Raw genomic sequence first — 18,557 nt, forward strand, 5'->3', positions numbered from 1 at the left:
AAACCACTTCTCATAGGACTACTTACATCTTTGAATTTGGTTACTGAGAAAAGAAAACTTTCAAAAAGCCTAGAGAGATTTTTTTTTCTTTAAATTTTCTTTATTTCAATTGATTATATTGAATAACTTCAGGTACCATAATTTCTTTTTCAGTCTTTTCAACGGATCTCATTATTTAGAGATTTTATGTAAAATGGCATCAAATAACCAAAGATGCAGCGGATCGACTTACCTCTCTGATCCTCGTCTTACAGCGAATGGTTTTAAGATAAAGTTGATACCAGGTATGATCATGTGATTTAATATTTTCTGGCTTGAAAAAGTAAGTCTTGTTCTAAGAGTTGTTTTTCAGATTTTCAGAAATCAGTGACTTTGTTTCATTAGAAGTCATCACCTGTTTGTAAACAGGTAGTAAGATTGCCTCTGAGCTTGAAAAAAAACATCTTCTTTAGATGATGTAATAAACAGAGGTATAGGGTACTGGAATGACTTAATAAAAATGTTTACTCCTTTTTCAGAAAGTATTTACTTGCTTGGCTTACTAAACATGGGATTATCAGCAGTCCTGCTGTTCAAGAGAGTATGGTATGATATTCCATGACTTTGCTAGAAGGCCTTTTGTTTAATATGGAAATCCACAAGAAAACATAGCTCTCTAGGATAATTGACTTTTCTTTGCTGGCCCCAATTGCTCTTTTATAAATTCCATACTTAAACTGCCATCTGACCTCTCTTTTCATCTGTATCAAGGAGTATAGGCATTGTGAAGAATGATTACAGTGGCAAATTTGTTATATCCAAAGTATAGAAAAAAAGGTTGTTAAGGGAATGTTTTACTGAGACACAAAACTAAAATATGTAAAGACAATGTACAAAAGCAAAGAGTTAGGTATAAAGGATATGTTTTGATATTCCAACTTAATTTATTGATTTTTGCATTTTGAAAGATATCTAGCCTAATCTTTTAAAGTCTTACCTCTGTTATAGCTATTTAGACTTGATATGTAAGTTGTATATCCAAATTCCAACTAAATTATTCAGTAACAGGTTAAGAGACATTCATATTTTCTTCATTTTATTCATCTTTTACTCCCATTTTTATTGTTTCTTTAGCAACTATTTTCTTTCTAATTTAGTGAGAATTTTCCAGTAGTATATTAAGCTTGAATCAGCAGTTTTTCAGTTGTAACAAAGTATCTTTAGATGAGGATAAAAATATCTGAAAAAAGAATATATCTGGTTTTAAGTCTTAGTATGACCCTGAAAGCTTTGCTTATTGACAAAAATAACTTCCAATACTGCTTTAATAATAATTTTATATTTCTGGAAATTGAAAACTTGTTAAACCATGTATTCTTCCTGAATACTGACAAGTGTTTTACATAATTTTATGGAAATGTATAGAAAGTTGAATGCTACATAGTTCCAAATTAATTTCTCCATTTGTGGTTGTATAAGCATAGAACTTAAAAACAAGTAAATCTGTGAAATATGTATAATTATCAGAATATATCCAGTCAATTAATACTATATTCATGCAAAAATGAAAAATGTTTAGATGCAGAGTTTAAGATTTTGTTATTTCTTTTTTATTCTTCTACTTTTGTTGTTTGCTTGTTTGTTTTGAGTCAGAGTCTCATTATATAGCCCAGGCTGATCTTGAATTGTAAACTCTGGCTGGCCTTAAACTCCTGGCTCTGCCTCCCATGTGCTAGTATTATGGTCTTGTACCATCACTCTCAGCTTGGATATTTTTATATCTATATAAATATGTAAATGAGATGTGAACTACAATACTCTTCAGCTTACCATTTGCCTATCTATGTACTGTTCAAGTCCTATTTGAACTATTCTTGCTGCTCAAACTATTTAGTCTCTCTTTATTGACTCTATCTTGCCTTTTAATACTATGATATATAATCTTACCTATTTTCCAATTGTTTCCTGAGGAAAAACATTAGAATACCTGGACTGTATACTCTGCCACCATTGCATCTGCCATTCAGATCAAGAAACTAGTTGTAACTAAGAACAGGTGAGAGATTAGATCTTTGAAGTCTTAGGATCATTGAAGTCTTAGGATCATTGAAGCCTTAGGATCGGAATCTCTCAAAGTTACATCACACCTCTTATTTTTCTAATGCATTAATAGATACTAATCTAAAATTTAACTCCTTTTCCTTATAGTTAATAGTATATGGATTTCAGTATTACACTTGCTATTACCAAATACAGACAAATAAAGCAAACTTCTGCTATCTTCCAGCCAAATTTATTGCTTTCCATTATGTGCTATATAGATTACCTACCTAATTAATCATGTAGTTAGCATTAATTTTAATGACAATTATCTAAAATAGTTTAGGTAATATTTCATTTTTAAACATCATCATAGCAGAGTTTTCTGGTAGTACTGAAGATTTGGGCCTATGACCTTGTGTAGCTAGGTAGGTGGGATACTGTTGAGCCACACCTCCAGCCCTGTTTTCCACCTACTACTTTTAGAATGGTGTCTCTTTTCTTGACCAGTAACCCACTTGAGGCTAAATCCATCTGATTATGCTACCCATCATGCTCAGATTGCAGGCATTTGCCACTATGTGTCCAACTTTTTTTTCATGGAAGAAGAATCTGAATTTTCTGTCTGGGATGGCCTGGCATAAAAATCCTCCAATAACCCCTCACGCCATGTAGTTTAGGATGCCACTTATACCTAGTTATGGGTTGAGATAAATTTTTCTGCCTGTGTTGAAAAACTGTGATAATTCCCATTTTAGCCTCCAAGTAACTAGTACTGTAATTGTAAGCCACTAGCACTTAGCTTGTCCTAGAAAATTTGTTAAAATATCAATATTTCCTTCCTTCAATTTAATTCATATTAATAAATTATGTTTTTACTTTTATTAATTTTAAGCTAAAATACAGAAAAATATCTAGGACTTTAAAATAGATAATAGAATAGTTTAGCAGCAGTTTGCTAAACTACTTAAATCATTTTTATTTTAATAAATATCATGGGACTTCATTTTCTCTCCAAAGTACGAAATGTTGTAAGCAAATATAAGGAGCAGACCAGCTGTAACGGAGATTAAATTAAATTATATAAAGGACATGTGGTGTCAATGAGCACTTATGACTTAATGTGAAATCCTATGGGAAATTCTTTGTTGTCCAACTAAGAAACAAAACTTTGTGTTGACTATTAAATCCTCATGAAGGTTCACTGAATGTTCTAACAGTGATTTTGTTCTTAATGGTCATGTTCTGGAATATAATTTTAACTAAACTATGTCTGTGTGTGTTTTTTGCTTTTAGGAGTTTCCATTACTGAAAGCCACTTGGAAATAGAAGGAATGGCTAATTGTCTCCCATTCTATGGAGTAACGGATTTAAAAGAAATTCTCAATGCTATACTAAACAAAAATGCAAAGGAAATTTATGAATGTAGACCTCGGAAAGTGATAAGTTATTTAGAGGTACACATCATTAGAGTATGCAAGCCAGGTTTTATTTTGATTTTTGTCCCTACAGGTTTTGAACTCAGAGCTTCACTTGTACCAACTGGGCTATATATATGTACCCCCAACCCTTTTTTGCTTTGTTTTTCAAATAGTGTCTCAGCTTTCACCTTAATAAATGGCTTAAAATAATAAAAATATATTCTAAAAAGGTTTAGTTGTTTATTATTTTATATCAGCCAGACACTGTTGTCTCATGTCAGTCATTGTAGTTATTCAGAAGGCTAAGATCTGGAGGATCTTAGCCAATAGCCAGTCTTAAGAGAGTCCATCTCCAAAGTAACCAGCAAAATACTGGCTAGAGTCATTAGAGTCATGTCTTGAGTGGTAAAGTGAGTGCCAGCCAAAGAAGCTGGAGACCCTGAGTTCAACCCCCAGTAATGGTAGAAAACAAAACAAAAACCTTTTTTTCCTCCATCATAAACTTAGGGTGGTAAATTTTGTAATGGTTTCTTGCCATAACATTATTTCTTGGGCACATGTTGTGAAACTCATGGATGAGTTTGTTTTTTTTTTTTTTGCAGTTAATTTCTGTAGGTAGGCCTCTTAGAATTGATCCCAGTTGTTCAACTTATAATACCATATCCTTGTCTAAAATTAATTGTAATACACTTCTAAGCCTTAATCTCTTTAATAGCAGAAGGGAGACAAAGGGAAAGATATAAACTATTGAGTAAATACTTTTCTAAACAACATCCACTGAAAATTAGAAGTGAGGACAGTAGTTCACTGTCCTAGAGGGTAATGTGCCCCTTTCCTGACTCCTCATCTTGCTCATTTCTTTCCTTTAGTAATTCTTCTATACTCATTCAGAACTTCTTTTCTCTCAGCCTGAAATGCTTTTATTTTGTCCATGGTCTTTGCACAACAGTAAATTTAAATAGCTTTAAAATGCTGTATCTTAATGTAAGCTTTTCCTACCACAAATTACTTTATCAAGTTGCCTAATTTAATCACTATAATTTTTTTTCTTATCATGTTTTCTGTTCCTTTCCACTAGAATACAATTTTCATAGGAGCAAGCATCTTGTTTTCAAGTTAATTTTATATCACCAAAAAAAAAACCGGGTGCTTCATTTTCATTGAGTGAACAATATAAAAATAATTAGTTTTCTTAGTTCTTCCTAGGTTGTTATGTTTCTTGCTTTGGGGATATTATGATAAAATGTATTACTTTTCTTTGACAGGGAGAAGCAGTACGTCTATCTAGACAACTACCTATGTACTTACCAAAAGAGGACATCAAAAATACAATCTATAGAATGAAGCATCAGTTTGCAAATGAAATTAAAGGGTGTGTTCATGGTCGTCCATTTTTTCATCATTTAACATACCTTCCAGAAACTTCTTAATTAAATATGTTTAAGAATATGTTTAAAACAATGAGAACATGAAAGAATAAGTCAGTTTTTATACCCTTTTTATTATCATGTGTTAAATGATTATGGCTTATTTGTATTATTATTCTCTGGCCTATGTCTCTGTATATGGCTTATTTGTATGTTGCAAATGCTCCAAAAGTTGTAACAAATTCAATAAATCAATATATACTATTTATATTTTATCCTCACAAACAGTATGCACTTTGGGTAGTTGTCTTGGATGGTTCTCAGAACTTTCCCATCACACAGTCTCAACTGGTGAACTTAATAGAACTCGTCTATCTTGTCTAAAATAAGATAAAGAGACAGGAAGTGGGAGAAAATAGTAAGGTGAAATTTAGAAAAGAAAGAATATAACTTCTAAAATCCTACCATCTTGGGAGTAATAGTTTAGATGTTGATCTTTCTTACATTGTTTGGTCTTTGAGGTCAGAATTTTGTTGGGAACATGGAAAGACAAGGTTTTAACAAAATTAGGGGTAACATCACTTTTTTTTTTACATGCATCCTTTCAGAAAAGGACATCACCATGCACTTGTTGTGTAAGATGCATTATAGTGGACCCAGTGTCTCCAAACAAGGTACAAAATGTAATACTCAGAATTCTTCCTTTGCCCAGCCTTTTCTTTTGCCAAAGTTTCTATTTCCCATGAACCAAATTTTGCATTTTCTTTTTTCTTCTATGACTATCTTTATAAATATGGGACACCTTTCTTGATGTAATCCTTTTCAACTGGTTAAATGGAGAAAACAACAGCTCATCAAGAAGAGAGTAAGAAAAGTTGTATTACATATTTGCACCAACTGTAATCAAAATGAGGTCTATTTAACTATTAAAAGTCAGTATTTGTTCTTTGAAAGTCTCTTAAATGGAAAAGCCCATATTTTTCTATCTAGTCCTGAAATCTACCAAATCAGTTTGGTAGTAATGACAACAGTTTGTTACTTATTAGTTAGATACATTAAGCATTTATAGTGTTCTTATGCTACTGCCTAGCATGAGACGTAGGACCTAAAGAATCATTTGGATGCACTGAATAAAAGTATTTGGGGACTGGGGAGGTGAATATAATACTCCTTGACACTACTTTTTAATAAAGGCTTGTTCAAATCACCTTCGGGCTATACGGGCTTTCTGGTGGGAGTCTGAAACAGCTCAAGCAAGTGAATTGGCCACTTTTTCTGGAACAGGGGCCTAGTTGAAGTGAAGGCTTTTTGAGCCCACATAGGTCCAAGCTCCTGGACTTCATGTTGACATAACCTACAACTGCCCCATTCTCTCCCCTCTATCTCACCCCATTCTCTCTCCTCCCCTTCCCCAAAAGCTGGCAGCAGTCCCAACACATACGATAAATGACTAGAGTAAATGATGACAGTCAAGCCCTGGCCCTGAGGATGGAGGTAGCCAAGGGTATTAAAATCCTCATAATGGAATCTTATCCTGGGCAACATCCACAGTGAAGACAGTGATGATGCCGAAGCACAGGGGAGATGAGGCCTGTAGACTCCTATTGGACTAATGTTTTGTCAGGATAGTAACTAAGCCATGTCTGAGGTTTTAGATAGTTAACCTACTAAAAAATGTTAGGCCTGAGTTTAGATGGACTTATTTTTGTTTTCATTCTATTCAGTTGTTGGACTCAACTTGTAGAATTTGAAATCCTTCCCATCACAGCCTATGTTTCTTAAATAAAAATGTTATTTCCTTCTCCAAATACTGACTGGCCTCTAATTTTCATTATATCTTTGCAAAATTCCTTCAGTTTCATAAAATGGAAGGGTAGGGAAGAACCATTAAATAAGTTTAGATTAGGGTCTACACTTTCAAAATAAGGTAACATCACAAATACAACCAGAGTTGACAGGAAAATTAAAGTGCCAGTACTGATCAAAATACTTAACATGAACTAGACTTATTCTTAGACTTGGTCCATTTTACATAAACCAGTGTCCATAGATATAGTGACTAACAACAGTTTTAAAGAAACTAGAAGTCTAGATGATTTATTGGAGTAAACACATTTTCCTTTCAAAAGTTGATAGTGTCATTAAACAAAATGGCAAAACCAAATTAAAACTGAAAAAATTAGATAATTTTACCTAATTTTTTAAACTTCAAAGCCTACTTTAATGTTTCCACCAATACTAGCAACATGCCAATGGATTGTCATCATTGCTGCCTTGAGTTTGTTTCTTCTATTTAGTGGATTTTGGATCACAATTTTTATTCTTCCTTAGAGACTACATGTAAGTATAATACTTTTTTTTTTCTCTAAAATCCTATCTTAGTAGTTATCAAAATTGAGGTTGCATCAGAATTCCCTGGAACTTATTTAAAAAGATTGCTAGGCACTGTGCCCAAAGTTCCTTATTTTGTGGGTCTGGGATAGAACCAAAGGTGAGACTAACACCAAAAGAACCATTCTTTAGATGAGAGTTCCCTCTGTATATCTCAATTTTCTTCTAACAATCCCAATTCATTTCTTTTAGCTGATATTATTATTGACTTAACTAAATCATCTTAGTAATAATGAAAGTAGGATTTAGTCTTTACCCTGACTAGGTTTCTAGATGCCTATTTCTTCATCTTAGAAGTTAAAATGCTGAACCTGAGCTCCAAGTACACAATCATTTCTATATTTTTATTATCTAATTTTATATAATTCTCATCAAAAGGATTTCCAACAACCTCTAAGCCTACCTTAATATTACCCATATTTAAATCACTCCACACTAGATCACTTTCATGAATTAAATTAGTTGGGGTCAGGAGTTACGGATTTCTCAAACAGTATCTAAAATCACTAGAGATTTCCCCATCTCAAGTTATATATTTCTTTATGCAGTGGTGTTTATTGAGAATTACAGTTAAATGGAAACACTACTTGCCTCTTTAGGGACCAAAATGATTGCAATGTAAATGTTATGAAATGGTTATGTAGTGTGTACTGTAGACCCAGAGAGGGAGACCCATTTGGATTATTGGGGGTCGGGAGGAAACCTATGGAAGAAACCAGTGGAGATGATTACAGAAGAAATGTTTTAAAAGGGGTTTTGAGTAGAAGGAATGGCTTGTACTAGTGCATTCTGAGTTCCAGGAATAGAGTAAATGGAGATTGGATTCCAATGATAATACCTTGATCAAAAAGGACCTCATAGGTCTTTAAGGGATTTTAGAATTCCACAATAAAAGTAAAGTTCAAAATATGTGGAGACTTAAATCATCAGGTGACAAAAATTGGTGGTTTGAGTGATCCAAACCAAAAGAAACAAAGCTTGAAGCTAGCTGTTGAAGCCTTCATCACTTTTCAGGGCTTTCAGATTAGATCCTATGGAATGAGCCTACAATAAAAGTAGAAAAGACTGAATTTGTGGTGATAGTGGTTATTAGAATGGAGGCTAGGTTTTCTACTCAGTTCTGAACAAAAGAGCCAAACAACATGCATTTTCAAAATCAGGGGCCTTGGAGGAAGCAAACTTAGTTTTTAGTGTTTACTTAATGTAACAGTTTTTTTTTTTTTGTATTTTTAAGAATGTTCCTCTAGGCATTTTAATTGTAGGTTAACATGTAACATAGAAATGAATGACAAAATGAAATTAACAAAAATTATGACTGAATTGAACATATTTTTGGAAGAAACGTATATTTTCACAAATGAATCTATTCTTTTTTAAAAAAACTAATTTTTCTTTAATGAACATTTTTGTTTTAAATTTGTTCTCATTTTATCTTGAGACAATGGTACTTGAAAAACCATGATGCTGTACTGCCATAAGTACATCAGGAGTGACTTTTTACCATGGAAATCATTAAGTATATATCAAGGTACTTATTACCTAATTTGAAGTTATTTTACTTAATTTTCTTGGCCATTTACATAAATATATAATAAACATTTTCCCACACAGCTAGTGATGATCTTTTATTCCAGAAGAAAAGCTGTCCTTCCATATGTGCAGCTTTTCCTCTTTATTTCCCTTCTTTTGGGGGGGGGGGAGGTCCAGTCGTGGGGCCTGAACTCTGGGCCTGGGCACTGTCCCTCAGCTCTTCAGCTCAAGGCTAGCGCTCTACCACTTGAGCCACAGCGCCACTTACAGCTTTTTTTTTCTCTTTTTTTTTTGCTTATGTGGTGCTGAGGAATCGAACCAGGGCCTCAGACATGCAAGGCAAGCGCTCTACCACTGAGCCACTTTCCCATTCTTTATTTCCCTTCTTTTCTTCTTCATTCCTCCCCCTCCTTTCTTCTCCTTCTTCCTCTTCCTTGCACACTCCTTGTCTTCTCTCTGAATGTCCCCATCACCACTTTCTCTTTCTCTCTCATTACACAACAGAGAGCAAACTGGCCTTGAACCCTATGATCTTCCTGCCTCACCATCCCAAATGCTGGAATTGTGAGAATGTGCCACAAGATCTAACCTACACATGCAATTTTAAATCATCAAAGATTTTATTGCAGCAATCGCATATTGACTGTTCTCTCCTGACTTTTATCCTCAAAAACAGGGTGAAGAGTTGGGCGTTCATGGCCCACATTCTGAATTATGTAGGAAGCTGAGATCTGAAATCTTTGTTTGAAGCCAGCTGGGACAGGAAAATCTGTAAGACTCTTATCTCCAATTAACCACATAAAAGGTAGAACTGAAGGTGTGGCTCAAGTGGCAGATTGCCACATTTGGGCAAAAAAGCCAAGGGACAGTGCCCAGGCCTGGAGTTCAAGCCAATACTGGCTTAAAAAAATTTAATATCCATCTGCCTCCAAACTTGAAAAAAGGAGTGTATCATTTCTGTTTCTACAGTTTTCAAAGTATTTTGTATACAGCAGTTTATAGCCTAAGTTCCTCTCCAACTTTAATGTGCATATGAGTATCTAGGCATGTTCTCATTCAATAAGTCTGGGATAGAGTCTGATATTCTGCATTCCTACAAGTTCCCAAATGAAGCTATAACGCTTGTGTCAACAAGAGTGCACATAATCCCTTGGCTGAATACTTGGTTCTTGAAATAAAATACATCAAATAGATTTGTGAATCTGTTCAGGCTCTCCATTTTCTGTGGGAAGTCAGGTTGATGTGATATCACTCTTCATTAAGTTGGATTTATATATTCTCCAAAAAATAGATGTTACAAAAGCAGTAACTCTACTGTCAATTATTATTTTGTAAACACAAGCCATTTTCTTCAAGAGGGTAGGATCTGTTCCTGTCCTCCTTTGAATCTTTGGATACTATGTGACTACTCATTAAATCATAATGAAACTAGTGAAACCTTGTAGCTTTCCCTCTATCATGAATTGTTGCTCAGGAATCTTCATTGTATGAGAAAGAATAAGCTAGCCTGGTTTAAAAAAAATGTGTGAAGACAGGTGCTTGGCTAGTTTCTGGTTCTAGCTATCCCAGTACAAGTGCCAGACCTTGAGTAAAGACACCTTCAGATCATTCCACAATCTACTACTATCTGATTGCAACCATAGAAGATTGCCCAAGGAAAACCTGCCCAGCTGAAATTTTCAACCCACTGAACTGTGAAAGAGGAATTGTTAAACTACTAAGTTTTGGAATCGTTTGTTATACAGGGATAGGTGGACAGAACACTTACATAAAGCTAAAGTAAGGAGTTTTATTACTGAAATGTCTTTAATCTTCCAGAAAATGATAGATATGGTGTTGCAAATTATGGATTTGTTTTTATAATACAAATTACTCATGAAATATGACATTTTATAAATAATTATATATAATTTATAAACTTATGAAATAATTTAGAAGTATGTAAAATTTTAAATCATAAAATAATTTTATAGAGTTATAAAATTATTAACTTAAAGTAATTATATTGCTTTCTGTGTTGATACTATGGCTCTAACTCAGCCTCCCTCATACTCACTTGGCTTGTATATTCACCTCTGGTACTCTACTACTTGAGTCACACCTTCAATCTGGACTTTGCTGCTTAATTGGAGATGGGATCTCTTAGACTTTTCTGCCTGGGCTGGCTTTGAATCACAGTTCCAAGGTTTCATCTTCCTGAGTAGCTAAGACTACAGGCATGAAGCACTGGTGTGTGGATAATTATATTTGAATTATGTTTATGAGATTGGATTGAAAACAATAGTACATTTAAGTCTTATTGATTTGATTTATAGATCTGCCATACAATAACTAGAATTTCTCATTTTTCTTTTTTTACCTATGTGCTCAAACTAGAAATAAGAGTCATTAATATCTTTACTAAGTACAATCCTTTTTAAAAGACTCATGATTGTCTAGATTCTGATAAAGGATAATTAATGCCTAAGAGATGATAGTTTCTTTCTTCTTCTTTTTGAAAGTTGTGGGGATTGAGCGCAATGCAAGGGCAGTTTCCCTGAGTCTTTTTGCTCAAGGCTGACACTCCACTCCTTTGAGCCACAGTGCCACTTGTGGTTTTCTGATGGTTAATTGGAGGTAAGAGTCTCAGGGACTTTCCTGCCCGGGTTGGCTATGAACCGCGATGCTCAGATCTCCACCTCCTAAGTAGCTAGGTTTATAGGCATGAGCCACAATTGCATGGCAGAAATGATAGTTTCTTAAGACATCCCTTGAGAATTATTTCTTTCATAATCATTTTGGTGTCATTTAAAAACATAGCAGCACAGATTTGAGACACGGATTGAAAATTAAATAAAATATATCTGCCATCAAGAAGATTTTAGTCTGTTTAAGAGAAAAAGAAACAGAAATAATTTTCAATCTAATGCCAAATGTGAGAAATAAAAGTGCCCAGGAGATCAGAATGAATACAAAGCACTCAAAACAAGGGCAGGACCTGGGGTGTTTCTCAGTATTAGAGTGCATGTGCTAGGCTTTAGGTTCAATTTTCATCATTAAAGAAAACAAAAGCAAAACCATCCACAGAGCATGAGAAATTTTCTGGAAAACAACAACAAAACTTTAAAACGGGCAGTGAAGTGTGAAAAAGTTTCTGCTTTGTTTTTACTTAGAAGTTATAGCTGATTTTTCTAGATATAAGTAACCAGAGAATAGAGAAAGTAGAACTGGGCTTCAGGAAGGCAGCCAAGAATAACATTTCTTAGATGAAAAAACTCAAGTCCAGATAGAAAGCTTTTCAGCTTAGTACTTAGTACTCTAATGCATGGGTTAAGGGTATTGGTCCACAAGTTGAAAGAAAAAAGACTTACAGAGATAGAGTCAACAGAACTTGGTGTCTTTATTATTCATATATATGTATGAATATTATGGTATAATACTTATATTCAATATATAAAATGATATGTTTATATAATATCTATAGAATCATAATTATTATCTAATTAAGTATATATAAGTATGTATAAAACTAATAAATTTAAATTTATATAGCTATTATATACCATAAACATAATATTATATTATACATAAAAATGTATTTTCTTAAATTTAGGGCTAATAAGGCCTCCCTAGCCACAGTGGAATTGAATGTAGTTTTATTTTATTTGTAGGGATCAAAATGAGGGTTGTACACATAACTGGGTAAGAACCCTACCATTGAGCTACACTTTTTTCCTCATTCTCTGCTGTTACTTTATTTTTTGGGTGCAGGTACTAAGGATTGAACTCAGGGCCTAGGCACTCTACCTGAGCTTTCTTGCTCAAAACTAGCAGAATTTTACTCATTGATTAGAATAATATATCATTTGCAGGAAAATGGATGACCTAGAAAAATTGTTTACATTATATAATAGGTACATAAATTTAAAAGTATAGATTTTATAACACTAATATTGTATCCTAAAATATGATCTATTCTAAAGTAAGTTCTATGTGCATTTGTGAAGAATGTGCATTCTGTTGCTATGACATAATTGTTCTGCGTAGGTCCATTTGTTCTCTGTCCCATAGATTTAGAGTACAGTTTAAATTCAATGTTTACTTCCTTAAAATGTCTGTATAATCTTTTCATTGTTTAAAGTGGGGTACCAAAGCCTTCTACTTTATTGTATGTCTATTTTCAAATCTATTGATGTTTTTGGATATTTAATTGTGCAAATGGTGGATTCACACGTTTACAAGCATATTCACTTGGTGAATTAACCTCTTTACCATTACACAATGAACTGACTAATCTTTTCACAATTTGTGGCTTACTGTCTAATTTGGCTGATGCAAGAATAACCATCCTTGCTTTCTTTTGGTTACTGTCACATACAATTTATGTCCTCAAAGCTAAGGTAAATGTCTTGTAGACATGTAGACAACATATTGTTGAATTTGGGTGGTTTTTTTTTGTTTTTGTATAGATAGTTACATCATTGTTGCCGCTGCTGTTTGTTGTTGTTGTTAGGAATAGTAGTAGTAGTAGTAGTAGTAGTAGTAGTAGTAGTAGTAGTAGTAGTAGTAGTAGTAGTAGCAGCAGCAGCAGCAGCAACAGTTTGTGCCAATCCTGAGGCTTGAATTCAGGGATTGGGTACTGTCTGTAAGCTTTTGTGTTCAAGGCTACTTCTCTACCACTTTGAGGCTCAGCATCATTTTTGACTTTTTGATGTTAATTGGACATAAGAATCTCATGGACTTTCCTGCCTGGGATGACTTTGAACTGCAATCCTCAGATCTCAGCCTCTTAAGTAACTAGCAGTACAGGTGTGAGCCACTGATGCCTAGTTGTTCACTTTTTTTGGGGGGGGAAGAGGGGAGAATTTAACCCATTTGCACTGGATTAAATTATATTAGTAGAGGTAAAGACTTATTTATTCCATCTTGTTTCCTGGGTGTTTTGAAGATTCTTTGTTCCTTTCTCTTTGCTGTCTTCCTTTTTTGATTTATTTTTTTTGTAATGACATACTTTCTTTTCTCTTTATCTTCTTCTGGTTATCAGTGATACATTTATCACTTTGCTTTTTACCAATGAAGACCTGAGGACCAATGGAATAAAACAGAAGACCCAGAAATGAACCCATAGACCTATAGCCACCTAATCTTTGATCAGGAAGCTAAAAAAAAAAAATAGAATGGAAGAAAGACAGCCTCTTCAGTAAATGGTGCTGGCAAAATTTGTTAAACACCTGTAGACAACTAAAGCTAGATCCTTATATATCACCCTGCACCAGAATCAACTCCAAATGGATCAAAGACCTTGGAGTCAAAGCAGACACCCTGAAAACATTACAGGATGGAATAGGAGAAACTCCAGGATGCCTTGGCACAGGTCAAAATTTTCTTAATAAAGACCCAGAAACACAACAAATCAAAGAAAGGTTGGACAAACGGGATTGCATAGAACTGCAGAGTTTCTGCATAGCAAGGAAATAGCTAGCAAGATCAATACAAAGCCCACGGATTGGGAGAAGATCTTCACTAGCCATACAATGGATAAAGGTCTCATATCTAAAATATACTTACAACTCAAAAAACGAAATCCCCCAACAACAAATCCTCAAAGAAACAACTGCCCGATTAACAAATGGGCTAAAGACTTAAAGAGAGACTTCTCTGAAGAGGAAATAAGAATGGCCAATACACACATGAAGAAATGCTCAACCTCTCTAGCCATAAATGAAATGCAAATCAAGACAATGCTGAGATTCCACCTCACCCCAGCTAGAATGGCTATAATCAAGAAATCTAATAACAACAGATGCTGGAGGGGATGTGGCCAAAAGGGAACCCTACTGCATTGTTGGTGGGAGTGTAAACTTGTTCAACCACTCTGGAAAGCAGTGTGGAGGTTCCTTAAAAGACTCCACATAGAACTCCCTTATGACCCAACAATCCCACTTTGGGGCATTTACCCAAAGGATCGCAAACAAGGTCATATCAAAGTTACCAGCACAACCATGTTTATTGCAGTATTATTTACGATAGCTAAGATATGGAACCAACCCAGATGCCCCTCAGTAGATGAATGGATCAAGAAAATGTGATATATATGTGATATATATGGAATTCTATGCCTCCATCAGAAACAATGACATCGCCCAATTTGTTAGGAAATAGACTTGGAAAAAAATATTAAGTAAGCCAGGCCCAAAGATACATAGTTCCCCTTATTTGCAATAGCTAGTATAAGTCTAGGACAAACAGAAAAGGTCAAAAGCTATGTACATATGACCATATAAGATGATAAGTGAAATGAACCCTAGATAGGGACACAACTGTTTTTCTTTTTCTTTTTTGCTATTGTTTTTAACATATTTAAAATGTACTATGTGATTTTTCTTTTGTATGTTCTTCCCCCATGTTATAATCGCTTTTTCCACTGTATTTTTGTTGGTGCCCTGCATCTTGTACATTTTTCTAATTTGGAGAGGGGAAGGGAAATAACAAAATGCTGAAATAAGGATTCAGGTTGACCCATTCTAACAATGAGATGTATGTTGAAAAAGAACTTTGCAACTTTGGGGGGAGGGAAGCAATAGTAGGGGATAAACAAAGGAGGGGGTAACAATGCTTGATAGGAAATGTACTTATTACCTTACTCATGTTACTGTAACCCCTCTGTACAGTATTTTAAAAATGAAAAAAACAAAGTTTTTATTTGATTTTTAAATAATTATCTTTTCTCCAGGAGGACAACACAGAACTAGAGGGAATAAGAAAAACACACCAGCGGGATCCATCAGCTGCACTGGACATTGACCAAAATGAACTAAGCAAGTCAATGGCAGCCATGGGAGGGAGGGAACAAGTGGGAAAGAGGGAACAGCTGATGCTATGCAAATCAAAAGAAATGTACATATCACTCAATGTGGAAGAAATAACTGGATTGCAAAGCTCACAGAACTCATAAATGTTGTAGACCATGATAGACAATTTGCCCCATGAAAGTTAGAATGTGTTTATGACTTTAACTAAGCATCACTATCCCACAATACTATGAAATTTGGGGAATTATGTAACCACTTAATCACAATAAAAATTTGGAAAAAATAATTATCTTTTCTATATATTTCAACCTCTGTGATGAACAGCTTCTGTTTTTAATAAAGATACTAAATTTATACTTCAGCTTTATCTGTGTGTGTGTGTGTGTGTGTGTGTGTGTGTGTGTGTGTGTGTGTGTGTGTGTGTTTGTATGGGTGTATATAAGTAGCTTGAATTCAGGGTCTTCTGTTCTTGCTTGACTTTTTCACTCAAGGCTGGCATTCTTCCAGTTGAGCCGTGCCTTCACTTCCCGCATTTTGCTAGTTAATTGAAGCTAAGAGTCACTTGGATTTGTCTGCCTGAGCTGACTTTGAATCCAGATCCTGAGCTCTCTGCCTCCTGAGAGCTTAAGCCACTAGTTCCTTAATAGAATTGTGTCGAGTATCTTCTTCAAGTATAAAAATTTCTGTTAACAAGGATTATTTCTTTTAAAAGTATCATATTAATATATACTAAGCACAATAAAATATATAATCCTCCAAAATTGTTTTCTAAATAGGTCAACGATCTATGTTTGGTTTGGTTTTATATACATGGGTTAGATTTCTGAATATAAAATATAATTGGACATGCTCTAAACCTAGCTTTATTACCTAAATTTTGTTATTTCCGTGATTTGTTACTTTAAATTGATGAAGTAGATAGTTACCTGTGTATTAAAAATTGCTAAATAAAATTGAGCATGGTAGAGCATACCAATAATCCCTGTTGAAAAAGTGGATGTGGGCGGATCAGTTCAATGACAACTTGGTAAAGTTATTAATACCCTTTCTTAAAAGAAAAAAATATAGGGCTGGGAAGGTGGCTCAGTGATAGAGTGCTTGCCCTGCATGCATGAGGCCCTGGGTTCGATTCCTCAGCACCACATAAGCAGAAAAAAAAAAGCCGGAAGTGGTGCTGTGGCTCAAGTGCTAGAGTTGCTAGCCTTGAGCTGAAGAGCTGAGGGACAGCGCCCAGGCCCAGAGTTCAGGCCCCACGACTGGACCCCCCCCAAAAAAATATATATAAACACAAAAGGACTGTGGGGTGGCTGAAGTGGTAGAGTGCCTTGGTTTTAATCCACAGTACTATATACAAAGAAAAGCTAACTAAATTAGTATGCAAATACAACTTTATAACATGTTTTTTATTTTTAAAATCCCGGAGAACACAAAGCATGTTTTTAAAACTAGCTTAGTAATTAAGTATTTCTTTGTTGTGTTTTAATTTGTTTGAGTTCATAATAAAACAAAAGTCTTAATTCACAGACAAAAATGTTGCATTTACCTGAATACTTTGCTGAGAGCAGGCCTAGTTGGGCTGATCTGAATAAATATAGACACCTTCAATGCTGAATTATACTTTCCTAATCAATTATACTACTGCAAGAAGAAGCAATCTTTTCTGTCAAACTAAAATGTCTCCATCTTGTAACCAGTCGCCATTGTATACTGATATTTCTTTTTACTGATATTTTCTGGAATTATTTGTTTCTTGGCTTCAGTTGTAACTATCAACTGTGTTGTTTTGGAGTTAAAGAATAGACCTCCCTTTTGTGGGTGGGAATTTTCCACTGACTTTATCAAACTCTTCCAACTCTAACTGTTCCCAGCCTTGTTCCCAACTAGCCATGATGAGAAGACTATGTGCCCTAACCTCCAAAAGGATAAACCACCTCCCAGGGGGAACCTTTCATTTACAGAGTGCTTTTTAACTTCCTTGTATTACCTCATCACCCCGATAACCAATAGTAAAAAAAATGTGATTCTGATTCCTTAGCAATAAGGAGAAGCAATGTCACCCTTGGGTTAGGATAAAAATGAAGCAAACCACTCTGCTTGCCTAGATCTGGCAGACCATCCTTCAGTACAGAAGTCAAAAGCCTTGAGGAATATCTTATAGCACTTGTGTCTATTCATTTCTGACACCAGGGAGTTGGATGTTTCCAACGCTATCTTAAGGATTTGGATTTGAACAGATCTATTTTTTTTTCTTCTTTTCTTTTTTAAATTTTATTTTATTTTATTTGTGAACATACTGTACAGAGGAGTTACAATTACATGGGCAGGATAATGCGTACATTTCTTACCAAGCATTGCAGCCTCCTCCTTTGTTTACCCTTCACGTCCCTTCCCAGCCTCCCCCCTCCCCCCCAATCCCAATCCCAATCCTTCTCCTTCCCACCCTTTTCCCACCCCCCCCCCCCACACCAAAGTTGTAAAGCTCGTTTTGGACATGACAACTTGTACTTCTCATTGTTGCAACAGGTCCACCTGTATCCTTAAACAACTGGTTTTTCCCCATCTCCTCCACAAGTTATACTGACATCAAATATAGTGAAAGCAGGGGTTATACTGTGGGGGAGGGACATACAAAGCAACAAGGAGATAATCTTATAAATGCGTTAGAAACACATGCATGAAAGAAAAAAACATTAAAATACAAATCTAAGGGTTCATTTTCCTGACATCACATTATCTGACCTTTTCCGCTTGACTCATACATATACTAGATATTACAAATAAGGGAAACCATGGGATCCATGTTTCTTTGGGCCTGGCTTACTTCACTTAATATAATTTTTTCCAAGTTTTTCCATTTCCTAACAAATGGGGCAATGTCATTCTTTCTGATGGAGGCATAGAATTCCATTGTGTATATATACCACATTTTCTTGATCCATTCATCTACTGAGGGGCATCTGGGTTGGTTCCATATCTTAGCTATGGTAAATAATGCTGCAATAAACATAGTTGTGCTGGTAGCTTTAGTGTGGTCTTGT

The 18,557-nt window shown here is 34.9% G+C and overlaps 1 protein-coding gene across 9 annotated transcripts in view; it reads left to right on the forward strand.

Moving 5' to 3' along the window:
- The window catches only part of Pms1 (PMS1 homolog 1, mismatch repair system component), a 100,070-nt gene extending 93,485 nt beyond the window's left edge, over positions 1 to 6,585 (forward strand). For 6 of the 9 annotated variants that reach the window (XM_069995645.1, XM_069995643.1, XM_069995642.1 and 3 more), the window contains 3 exons: positions 154 to 284; positions 3,316 to 3,476; positions 4,706 to 6,585. In XM_069995645.1, the coding sequence (XP_069851746.1) occupies positions 154 to 284; positions 3,316 to 3,476; positions 4,706 to 4,870 (457 nt within the window). In that variant the 3' untranslated portion in view covers positions 4,871 to 6,585. Of the gene's footprint in view, positions 1 to 153; positions 285 to 518; positions 586 to 1,949; positions 2,036 to 3,315; positions 3,477 to 4,705 lie in introns of those variants that run through there. The other 3 variants (XM_069995647.1, XM_069995648.1, XM_069995649.1) reach the window with 3 other exon arrangements.
- Positions 6,586 to 18,557: the final 11,972 nt, after the last annotated feature.

This window comes from Dipodomys merriami, unplaced genomic scaffold (genome assembly GCF_024711535.1).
Source record: "Dipodomys merriami isolate MVZ:Mamm:240054 unplaced genomic scaffold, mDipMer1.0.p SCAF_49, whole genome shotgun sequence".
In the NCBI taxonomy this organism is placed as follows: domain Eukaryota; kingdom Metazoa; phylum Chordata; class Mammalia; order Rodentia; family Heteromyidae; genus Dipodomys; species Dipodomys merriami.